The following is a 13,061-nucleotide window of genomic DNA, read 5'->3' on the forward strand; positions in this document are numbered from 1 at the left end:
AAAAATTTTACCAAAGACAAAAGCATTGTCCAAAGATTGTCTTTTTATAACTCTAAATAACTGCTATATATATATATATATATATATATATATATATATATATATATCCGGAGCTATTCTAGACTATTTTCGACATGTATTTGCATGACATTTGAGAGCCAAATACATTCAGATATTAAGGACCTTTTTTTTACTGCAAATATTGTTTGTTTTTTTTGCAAAAAAAAAGCCTATGTACAACAAACTTCCTTACCGCAGATGCTGGATCAAGTGGAACTGCCGCCTAATTTATTTTCCTAAAATAGCCCCTATATTTATATATATATATATATATATATATATATATATATATATATATATATATATATATACATTATAATAGTAATAATAATAATACTAATAATAATAATTAGAGAATAAAGTGCCATTATTTACAACAATCACAATAGTGACGAAGTAATTCAGAAGCACTGAGAAAGTTTTCTATAAGTTTTTGAAAGTCTACAAAAAGATTTTAAATGGAAAGGAGAATAAGAGACAATGCAAGATAAGCTATTTTAAGTACGTTTTGAGATTTTTAAGATTTTTTTTTGTAAAAATCTGATAAAAGACTGTTTTAATAGTCAAGTTGAGAGTTAACAATGCCACAAGCAATTGTGTTAGCTTCTTCTTTGGTGAGACATTGACGTATGTGGTGAAGAGCACGAATATATATACACACACACACACACACACACACACACACACACACACACACACACACACACACACACACACACACATATATATATATATATGTTATATATATATATATATATATATATATATATATATATATATATATATATATATATATATATATATATATATATATATATATATATATATATATATATATATATATATATGTTATATATAAGTTAATGTATGTATTTATGACATTTTATTCAAGGCTAAGTATGCAAAGATTAATATTTGTATGTATGTAGGTATATATATATATAAATATATATATATATATATATAAATATATATATATATATATATATATATATATATATATATATATATATATATATATATATATATATATATATATATCTACAGTCAGAATTCAGAATTTTTTATCTTAAGAATTAAAATGCACAAAATAAATTAGAAAATTAAATCCAATCTACATATTATCCAATGTATAAATGTAAATTTAATACATACATACATTGGATATACATACATACCATGGATAATATGTATAATATATTTTTTGTGCACCATATTTCTTAAAATGAAAAATTCTGAATTCTGATTGCCTACGGTAACTAAAACCTTCAGTCTATGTATTTAAACTCCACTATATCTATGGCTAAACCAGTCAATGTATATACACTCAGTTCACCTATCCCTAAATAATTCAGTTGATAAAACAAAAAAATAAAATAAATGAAGTAAAATAATAAAAACAGTAAATATATATAAACACACATTTATAAACAATCTATATATCAATAAAATATTTTTTTTATCTTGTCATTTACTTACAGAGACTTGTTTAAAAACTGAATTCAGATATAGAAGAACAACATGAAACATGAATATATGAATGTTATGCTAATTATTTATAGAATTTTTTTTTTGTCAGAGCAGACCATAAATACTTATTAATCAACTTTTTAATCTTAAACAAAACTAAAAAAATAATTCAGAAACTATTGTTGAGTCATTTTATATGCCTTTAAAGCTTTTTTTGGTGGAACAATATTATCTGTCAGTCCAACTCTTTTTTTTTTTTGCGTTTTTTTATTTTCCCATAAGGAATCATCTGTTTCAGATATATTGGTAACATTTGCTAACTCAGCGTTCTCCAAAAATGCTATATTTTTAATTTTGGATGATTTTTCTATAGACTTCTTAGAAACTGTGGTTTCTTTTGACAGGGAAGCTTCAGGAAAACTTGCTTTATTTTTTTCTGTTTCTAAATTATTTTGTAAGCTGTGTAAAAATTTACATTGATCTGCAAACTTACAAGTTCCATGTTTGAAAAAATAAGCACACAACTTTAGTTTGTTTTTCTTCTTTGAAAAATGTTTCTCTTTCTTTACTTCTGGTTTTATATCTACTAAAGGTCCGTGTTTTGAAAGCTTAGACAAACTTTCTTCTTCTGCTTTTAAATATGGGTTCATATACACTGAGTTGTTTATAAGTTTTCTTTTTTGAAGGTCAGTAGAAGAACTTTTTTCACCTAATTTTACAAGATCAGATAAAGAAGGAAGTGGTAACTTGGTAGGACGTTCAATTTCTTCATTTTCAGAGCTGGAACTGCTTTCAGAAGATTTATAGTCAGCAACTAAAGCAAACATTACTTTTTCTTGATTGACTCTTGATTTCTTATATAATACATTGAATAAATATTTGAAATTTAATGGTCATCAATTTTTAAAACGTATATTGTCCAAGAACATACTAAAAATATATATAGAACTAAATCATCTATACAGAATATAACTGTTAAAGCATATATTATATACTATAAAACATATATCTGTTAAAAAATAGCTATATCAGCCAAAGATATATAAATATACATAAATAAAATGCATGTTTATCAACAAAATACGAATAAATAATGCAGACGGCAAAGATATCGATCTGTTTATAAATATTTCCCGTCAAATAATTTTTTTGGAATATTACCGGTATAATAACTCCGTCAAGAAATACTCATTTTTTAGGAAATAAGTACTAAATAAAAAAGAGTACACCCAACAGTATTTATTGTCAAGGAAATAAGTATCATAGATACTTATTTCCTAGACAATAAGTTATCATAGATATAGTTTTACGTTTTCTACCATTATTAGTCTGCATCAATTCTTCCTGCATTGTTGCTTCGAGAAATTTTTTTCGAACTCAAATGTTCGAGATGGAACTCCAAATATGGCCTCAACAATGCGCATCAAAAGTTCTAATAGCAATTTAGTAGATGACAGTATAAAAAAATTTTCCTAACGACACCTTAGCAACCACCAAACATTTGAGTTTTTATGAATTCAAAAAAGATAAATACCACCACAAACTTTCGAGAATACTGTTCGAGGATAGAGAAACTTAATTACATGTTTATGCTAAGATTAGCAATTTGAGTCGTTTAACCAAAATTTATATGACAAAAAGGTTGTTACTATTTTGAGATGCTTTTGGAATATTTACTTTAGCAGTCTCTACTAGATCTATTAGATAAGACGATAAATAATCTTCATTTGTAAATATATTTATTAAAGTGTCATTATCCTATGGAATTAAACACCGATACAATATTTATAGAAGTAGCTTTATCCCAGACTAGCATAAAAATATGCGGATGTCAAAAATACTAACAATTTTATCTATAAGTAAAAATTGTAGCTAACTTAATCAGCTAGATTTTTTTTATACAAAGTAATGAAAGTACTGAGCAACGTGTTCTCACATATTCTCAAAATTACTAGCTGTCATTGAGCCAGCAGGATAAATAATTTTTTTTTGAGTATCTGAGTACTTTGTACCGTTGACCTTTTTTTGAAGCTATACCAAGGAAAGTTTCAAACAGACGATAAAGCACGATTAGTTCTATTTATGATTACCTTCTGTTTCATAATCTTTACTTGCTGCCGCAAAACCTACGGGATGCTGTCCTTTCTTAATGAGTTTACTCACACGCTGCCCTGTGAGTACTCCAGTTTCATCCAGGTTTTAAACTAGGATGTTCTAAAGTTGTATCGCGTAATACATTATGAATTTAAATTAGAAAATTGGCTTCAGCTACTCTGCTGACAGTGGTCATTCAAGTAAAACTTATCAAGTAAAAATGCAATGAGTTGTTAAAAAAATACAAACTCTGTTAGAGATCGTAATTAGAAACTTTATTATTTGAATGTTTTGAACTTTAAATGTCTTGAACTGTTTTAATAATAGTTTCAAAACATTTAAAAACTAACTAAAAAAATTGTTTGCTTTAAATTTTTTTACTCTACGAAAAAATGTGAACAAACCTTTTTAAAAACAAAGATTTAGCAGGTTCTACACATCAACTAAAACCAATTATGTTTTAGCATCAGGATGACTGATTATCTCTCCGGGTCAAAAGTGTATCCAGTTTTCCCTGCATGATTAGTTGAAAATTTCATCTAATGTACCATCATTTTATCTCATAATTTACATTATAGATTTTTTTTTCCTTATTTAAAAAATGTATTAAATACTTAAGAATAATGTAAAGTCTTTAAGTAATGAGATGTTTGCGTATAATGGAAAGCATTCAAGTAGAGAAAAAAAAATGACAACAAAACATTTTATTAGCTCTAGTTTCTGAGATATTTAATAACAATAAATTCATATTTCAGTTCATTTGCAACAGAGCAATGCGATAAATATTTTACATATTCTAATAATATTTAATTTTTTTTTTTTTTACAGATATATTCTACAATTTTAAACAAAAAAAATCATGATCATCAAGCTATCAGGTAAAAAAAATAACTATGGGGTATCACAAGGTCTTGATCTTTTTGCTTTCCTTTTGTATGCTAGTTCTGGAGCATTCCCACACACAAACTAACAGGAATCTGCAAGCATAGCTTCATTCGAACAATCCTGATATCCTTGTTCCATTACAGAAATATCTTACAACCTTTTCTCCTGTCCATCACTAACAGTTCCACAACTAGGTACAAGAAGTCTAGTTGTAAGTTGATTAACTTTTTATATCATTTTAGTTGTTTAATATAAACGCACACTTAAAAACAAAACTTTATTATAATAAATTATTTTTTTTTCTTAAGAAGAAAATGAAAACAAACTAAATATAACTTGCCTGATTAAATTTTGGATTACTTTAAATAAGTTTTAAAATACTTATATTTTCCATCTTTCAGGTTCAGAATGAGTTTTGTCCGAGATACAAACTAATAAACGAGTTGGAGGAATTCTGATTTACGTAAAAGAAAACATTTGTACTTAACATGAGGAATAATAAATGCGTTTCTGCAAACCAGTCTTCTTTTATGTAATGCTTGCAACGCAGTTTTCTATTATGAAATGAGAACTTCTGCCTGTCCTACATACACAAAAAGCAGAAGCATTCTATAATTGCATTCCTAAGAGTATAGCAATAACTTTTATATATATATATATATATATATATATATATATGTATATATTTTCACAACTACATATTAGTTACAATTTTTTCACATCATAATTTAAGCAAAATATACTTCCGTTTCAAAAGATTATATTTAACTAAATACTGCTAAAATATATATAACAAAAAACAGAAAAAATAACACTCAGTTGAAAAATACGAATAAATTAAAAGAATAAAATAAAATTATTTTAAAATTAGGAAGCAATAGTTGAATACATTATGAAAGACATTAAGATAGATTATATTGTTATAAGGAACTCGTAGAAGACTGAATAAGTCTTATCATTGTGATTCTTATGCACAAATATTTTAAATATTATTGTGATAAATTTTTTTTTTTTTTTTATAGTTGTATTATGATTTGAGTGTGTATTTTTTTTTTTATCTATTTATTTTTAATATTTTTTAGATAAAGAACTTTTTCTTAAATCAAATTGAACGCTTTTCCTCCTACTTTAAAATCTATAAATAGCTTTTTTTATTTATTTTTTTATTCTTTCATTATCTTTTTAAGTTATTTAAAAATATATACTTATAGTAAAAAGAAAAAAAAAATTTAATTGTGATTTTTTAAAAAGAGATTTACTTTATTAACCGCGTGTAACTCTACATATATATATATAAATCCGACTTTTCTCACGTCGTAGATTGTTTTAGTTCAAAATTTGATTCATCATGTGAACTAGAGCAATTCTATGTAATTTCCTATATTAAGAACAAGGTTTTTAAGTTTTAATTTTAAAGAAAATAATTTGTCAAGAAGAGTAATCAAGGTGTATTTCGGAATTAATTTGTTATAAAAATAGGGGCCGCGATAAGAGATAGAGAATTAAGAGTTTTTTTTTTTTTTCGGGGTACGATAAAGTTACTTTGTGTTAAACTTATTGGTAATTGAATGTAAGAAGTTTTCTGTCCATTGTGAAGGAACTAATCCCATTTTGTATTTTAGCATAAATAGTATATTAGCATAAATATTAATTTGATAAATGTTCAGCACTTTTATTTCTTTTAATAGAGGTTTGTATGCATGTGTATGTTTGTTTTTATGATATATAATTCTACTTTTAGTTCACTACAAAAATTTTATTAGTGTTCATTGTAACTGATTGAGTTGATAAGAGTTTTCATGTTTATATAAGCATTTTTTATCTAAGCTGCATGACTAATAGGAACAAAAAGAAGACGGTTTTCATTGTGCAGTAAGGTGTCACATGGAGGAGGGGGGCATAGGTGTGTGCCATTACAATATTTACCAACTAAACAAAAAAAAAAGTCCTTGTTTTTTTAAACTTTCCGAAAGACAGTCTAAATTTGCCGACTGACTTGCGTAAAGGGTCTACATTTGCCGACTGACTTTCGTGCCGGCCTTATGTGTAGTAATACAGTTTTCAAGCTTAGCTCAGATGAACTTATGAACTTTTTTTATAAGTTCGATTGTTGTTTATATTGAGACAATAGATTAATCGAAAGACATCAATGAAAACAACTATGTTACAATTCTTTTAGAAAAAAAGGCATATTTTGATGCTATTTTCTGTAATGTCTGAAACTTTGATATCCAGTTGGAGAAAATTCCTCTGCTTTAGTTTTGACGCTAGAAGTTCTGTTTTTTCCTGTGACAAGCCCAGACCTAACATATCTAATACTAATGATATCTTGTCCAGATCTTGTTCAGATCATGTGACAAGTCCAGATCATTAACAAAATCATATATAAACATAAAATCAGGAACATTTGATGTGGAGAGTTTGTTTTTTCTTTTTTTTCTTCTATTTCTACTTCATTTCTGACTTAATTTTCTGCTTCTAATTCATAACTTTGTGGCAAAGTAGGAACAGGTAAACCATCCAAATGTGGAAGAATTTTTTTAGTGGTCGAGATCTAACTTTTACTCATGGATCAAACTTAAAACATTTATATTTTTACACTTATGTCAAATAAAAATACTTTTTAAAAAATTGCAATTCAAAAATTTGCCTCTTGTTACAAAAAATGACCAAAATTTTTCCCCCTGCTTCAAACATGAGAGCCACAAGTTGATGAAATATTTTTTTACTACTTTCGACTAAATTTATATTCATAAATTTTAAATTTTAATGCATAATTTTATAGTGTTCAAAAGTTATGACTATATAAAGTTTTTAACCTCGTCAATTTGAGGGGATTACAAATTTTTTATGCTCAAACGTTTTGAACGCTAAAAGATTATGCAATAAAATTTAAAATGCTTTGTTGAATAAAAAGTTTAAGTTTAGAATAGTAAAAAAATGCTTTATCGACTTGTTGCTATTGCATTTAGGGCAAGGGACAAAAAACTTTTTTATATTCTAATCATTGCAATTTTTTGCAAAAAATCTCTACTTGATATCAGTATAAAAATATATATGTTTGGAGTTTGCCCAATGACAAGAAGTTAGCACAACCACTAAAAAATTCTGCATCTGTTTATGTCTACTCCATACCATTGGAACAGCCAAAACTAAAGACTTATTTTTTTTAACTATACTCGTTGTAACGGAACAAGAGTTACAGCATATTTGTGAAGCCAATGACTTATGTTGGTATATACCATTAAACCATCATGCCAAAGTTATGTTGGTAAGTAGTCTTTAAAAAGGTACCATAACTCATTTTTGTAATAAAATGTTATTTCACCACAATTGCAACAAAAAAATAAGGAGATTTTCAAGTTATAGTTGGTTTTTTAAGGAATATAGACATCTAGTTGGGTATTTGAAGCATTTCAATTGAATGATTTTTAGTTTCAAGGACCTTTTTTTTTAAGAAAACAGTCGGTACTTTTTAAGTATTCGCCCCCTTCCTCATTATATTTTTAGAATTGCCCTTTCATATAAATATATATACAGTCACGGACAAAAGTTTGGAAACACATAAAAAAATTGCAAAACGCATTCTTTTATTCAAGTGAAAAATAGCAAATGTGTAATAATATAAAGAAAATAAAAGTAACAATATCCACCATAGCTGATAGACTAAAAATAGTTCATATTGCACAAAAATAAAGTAGTTTATTTAAATTATTTAGTATTTTGTATGGCCGCCACGATTTTTTAATACAGCTGTTATACGACGAGGCGTTGAATGAATTAGTGAACGACAGTAATCTTCGGTGATATCCGATGTCCAGGCTTGCTTGAATTTTTCCAGGAGATCAGCCTGAGAGGTTGGATTGCTTTCTGCCACTTTTCTCTTCATAGTGTACCACACATTTTCAATGGGATTTAGATCAGGCGAGTTACCTGGCCATAGTCCCAAGATTTCAAAACCTGATGATGTAAGCCACTGTTTCACTGCTTTAGTACCATGGCATGGCGCCCTATCATGTTGAAAGACTGTGGTTCCATATATTTCCATAAAATTAGACAATTTTTTTTTTAAAATACCTAAGTAAACATTGCCATTAATGGTAGTTCCGTCTGGCATATCCCAGAGACCTGCACGGCCAAACATTGGTATTGTTCCTCAGATCATCAGCTTCTTTGGTTGTTTGACAGTGGGCAACACGTACTTGCTATTGTACCTCATTAGTGCTGAACGCCAAACTTTTGGTGCATAGGAAGTAAATTGTGTGAACGTTGACTCATCGCTAAACCTAACTCGTTCCCAACCATGCTCGGACCAGCCCTTGTATTTCCCACAAAGTTGCAATCGACCTTTAATGTTTTTTAATGACAGCTTTGGCTTTCTTGCTGGTCTGCAGCTTTTCAAACCTTTTTCAGATAATCTTCTTCGAATAGTTTTGTAGCTCATGTTTCTGCAGCTTTCCGGTTGTCTACTTCTTATGAACCCAGACGTTGCACGAGGCGTGCATACAGCAATCCTATGAATCACACGATCATCTTGCACTGTAGTTCTCCTTGGTCGGCCAAAGCGAGGGCGTGATGAATACGTTTTAGTGTCATGGATCCGTTTAAATGTTTTACAGGCTGTACCAGGTGATATATTTAAGATCTGCCCGATTGCTCTAAATGACTTGCCTTCGGATCGCAATATTTCCACCTGGGCTCGTTGAGTAACTTTCAGCTCTTATTTCTTACCCATCCTGTAATAAAAAAAAGAATAAATTGATATAATATAAAAACAGAAATGAACAGTAATTATGTTTGCCTAAGTTAGTTCAGTATTTACAGACAGTAATAATTTTAACATTAGATGTACTGTACTGTATACCTGAATTACACACCTGTATACAGGTAAGCAATTACAGTTACAATTACAGTAATTTAATTCATTATTACTGCAGTCATTAACTTATTTTACACATAGCAACAGCTAGCGACAGCTAGCAACAGCTTATTATCACTCACTTTTCTACAAAGCTAAATAAATAAAATATAACAACAAATTTATTTAAAGCGACACAAAATTATTCTTACTTTTATGAATTGCAGGGGGTAATAAAATCCAAATTTGCCTTAATTACTTTGTTTATACGATCAACTTTAACACGTATTATCAAATAGCCAATTACTTTAATATCATGCAAGCATCAATATAATGATTTACGGGTGCCTAGGTAATTTGCAATGAAATATCCTAAAAAATCACTAAAAATTACAGTGTTTCCAAACTTTTGTCCGTGACTGTATATATATATATATATATATATATATATATATATATATATATATATATATATATATATATATATATATATATATATATATATAATATATATATATATATATATATATATATATATATATATATATATATATATATATATATATATATATATATATATATATATATATATATATATATATATACATATATATACACACACACGTAAGTTATATATATGAATAAAGAAAATGTCTTTATATTGTCAAAATATATTGTATAATTAAAAGAGTGCTCAATAGATAAACTAGAGCTTTATAGTATATATGTTATTGTTATCCGCAGTACCAGGAATTAGCTAAATGCTAATGTTTATAATATAATATAGTTTAAATTGCAACTCTGAGTTTCATGTGTTACCAAAGTCTTCAGGCAGGTAATAATAATTTAATTTTTCTACGATAAGTTTACTAGACGTTACGGTTTATATTTATAGTTTAGATCGTTACGGGACGAAATTGTTAAGTAGTTAGGTTAATGTTATTATTAATTCATTTTTCGTTAGCAAATAGTTGTGGAATATTTAAATGTTTTTATGGTTGTTTAAAAATTTTCATTTATGTGATAATGTACATTATTTATATATTAAAAATATATAAAATTTAAAATTGATACAAAAATATAAATAATATTATGAAATATATTGCAACAGATGTGTGTGTGTGTGAGTAATTTATTAGTTAGCCTAGTGATATATGAAGTAGAGAAATTTTAGAGTTATTTTTAGTTGTTAGTTAGGTGTGTAGCAAGTTTTGCAATTTTTTAAGAAGAATTTGTTTTTGTAGCAATACTTTGATATAATTTTTGTCCTTTTATTTAGCAGTTCCTCAGGTTTTGGATACAACATAATAGCAAATTTCTCATATAAACATAGTGGGCACCTTTTGGAAATATTTGAGTAGGGGGGTACATAGATCAGAATATACCATATTAATATATGTTGTTATACCTGGTTTTCCATTCATCATCCGTTAATCCAAAATAAACTTTGTTAGGTTGGTTTTTAGCTGCGATCATGCATTTGTATATAATGTTTAAGGATTTGCACTTACCATTCAGGGGGCATTCTGTTTTAATTTCACAATTGCATTTTCGGTCATTATTTTCAATTCATGGAAAGATAATTTTTTTCTTTTGGTTTTTTATAATTTTTTTGATATTTTCAGTGCAGCTCTAGCTTATCTTTACAGTGTTTCTGTTTGAGATTTTGTGAAGTTTGTGTGTTTTAGGGAAGTTTTTTTCTAGCAAATTTAAAAGCATTTTAGCAACATTAGTGGAGATGTTTTTGCTAAATAGGGGGTCGAACCATATGATATTGCGTTTACAATTTTTTTGATCTGATTTTTAAGGGACTAGTTTTTATATCCGCTATTTTTTTAGCGCTTGTTCATATTCGTTTTTAGATTGGTTAAATAAAACGTTTGAGAAATTTTGCGAAAGTATGTTGCATATTGAAGTAGGTGTTTGATAATTTGTGATGGGTGATTAGAAGATGTGTGAATATATTAAAGATTATCGTTAGGTTTTTTGAAAGGCTTATGGGTGTTTTGGGCTAAACCAAAAGGTGACATCAAGGAAGTTAACTGATTTAAGAGTTATTTTTATATCTAATTAAAATCCTATATCTTTAAACTTTTGGATTATGTTTTTTCGCATTCGTTCCATTTCTTGGCCGTTAAAATTACGTATTATCAACAAGCCATCATCACGGTAAAGCCCTATATCGGTTTTTATAATTATATTGGATAGTTCGTTAAGTATGTAGATCCCTATAAGTTCTCAAATTTTAGCGCTATCGTACTGCCTATTGTTACATCAAAACTTGCATGATTTAGTTTTTTTATCCTCACGTTATTATTGAAGTAGAGGAGGGATTTGGTCTATGTTTTATGATTCTAAGTTGGTCGTCTATCATTGTGGCGTGTTGTTTTGCAAATGAAACGGCTTTATTAAATATTTAGTTAGTTATAGATGGATAAAATTTATTGATGTCGAATAAGATAAAGAAGCAACTATTTTTGTCTGCGATGCCGTTTAACCAATTAATAACTTCAGTGGTGTTTTTCTATTGGTTTACTTGTAGGCTATTTCTCAAGAATGTGTTAGTAATGATTAAGATTCTTATTATTTCACTTTTTGCTGGGTTTCATTAACCCAGGTAGGTAGGTTTTGATTTGAAATTTTCTTTATGATCTTTCAAGGTAATAAATTCTGGAGATTGTGCTAGGTGTGTTATTAGGTTACTCAAATTTAATTTTAAGGCTATTTGGTTGGCTTCAAAGTTGACTGATTTTTCTTAATTATCTGGTGCTTTTTTATAGGTTTTTGTAACTTTTTCGTTCATCAATTTATTGTGACTTTTAGCAGACATTTTATATAGGTTATTGGTTTTATCAGCAAATGCATGAACTCCTTTCCTGGCTACAATTTTAAGAATATCTTTTTTTATTTTTGTTTGAACTTGATTGTTTGTGTTTTTAAATTTGATAAATTTTACTAAATTTAAAAGGTCTTTTTCAAAGTCGTTAAGCTCGGTACATTGAGGGAGTGTTAGTTTTGATTTAAAACCAAAGTTATCGTTTGTTTCATTGTTTTGTTCTTTTTTTAGAAAGAAATAAGTTTTCGAATGAACTCTTTTTATAAAACTTTCTATTTTTTCTTCTAATTTGATATTATAATTTGTTTTTCCCCTTGTAAGTATGTTTTTAAGAGAACAATCAAACTGGATGTTATCCATTATTGAATATACAAATATAGAGTGTTCAATTAACAACTATTAGGAGCGTTATCGCAGTCCCGTAACGATCTAAAATATAAATATAAACTGTAACGTACACTAAATGTATCAAAATTGAATTTTTACTACTTGCCTGAAGATTTTGGTAACACATGAAAGTCAGATTTGCAATTTAAATTATATTATATTATAAACATTAGCATTTAGCTAACTCCTGGTACTGCGGGTAGCAGTAACATAAACACTATATATATATATATATATATATATATATATATATATATATATATATATATATATATATATATATATATATATATATATATATATATATATATATATATTATTCCTATAGTAAAGGCGTTAAATATACAATTTGTATACCCTGAACCGTGAAGCATTTCAGTTGGATGATTTTTAGTTTGATGACTTTTTTTTTTTAAGAAAGCAGTCGGTGCTTTTTAAGTATTTGCCTCCCCTCTCATTGTATTTCGAGAA

General features: G+C 27.5%; 1 protein-coding gene across 1 annotated transcript; it reads right to left on the reverse strand.

Moving 5' to 3' along the window:
- Window positions 1–1,336: 1,336 nt before the first annotated feature.
- On the reverse strand, window positions 1,337–4,960 carry LOC105845403 (uncharacterized). The gene has a single exon (XM_065807464.1). The coding sequence runs from the start codon at window positions 2,355–2,357 to the stop codon at window positions 1,707–1,709; it is 651 nt and encodes a 216-aa protein (XP_065663536.1). The 5' UTR covers window positions 2,358–4,960; the 3' UTR covers window positions 1,337–1,706.
- Window positions 4,961–13,061: the final 8,101 nt, after the last annotated feature.

This window comes from Hydra vulgaris, chromosome 10 (assembly GCF_038396675.1).
Source record: "Hydra vulgaris chromosome 10, alternate assembly HydraT2T_AEP".
Classification (NCBI taxonomy): Eukaryota; Metazoa; Cnidaria; class Hydrozoa; order Anthoathecata; family Hydridae; genus Hydra; species Hydra vulgaris.

What these genes read in the sequence shown, in the direction of transcription:
- LOC105845403 (XM_065807464.1), bottom strand. Translation starts at nt 2,357, where the DNA reads ATGTTTGCTTTAGTTGCTGACTATAAATCTTCTGAAAGCAGTTCCAGC.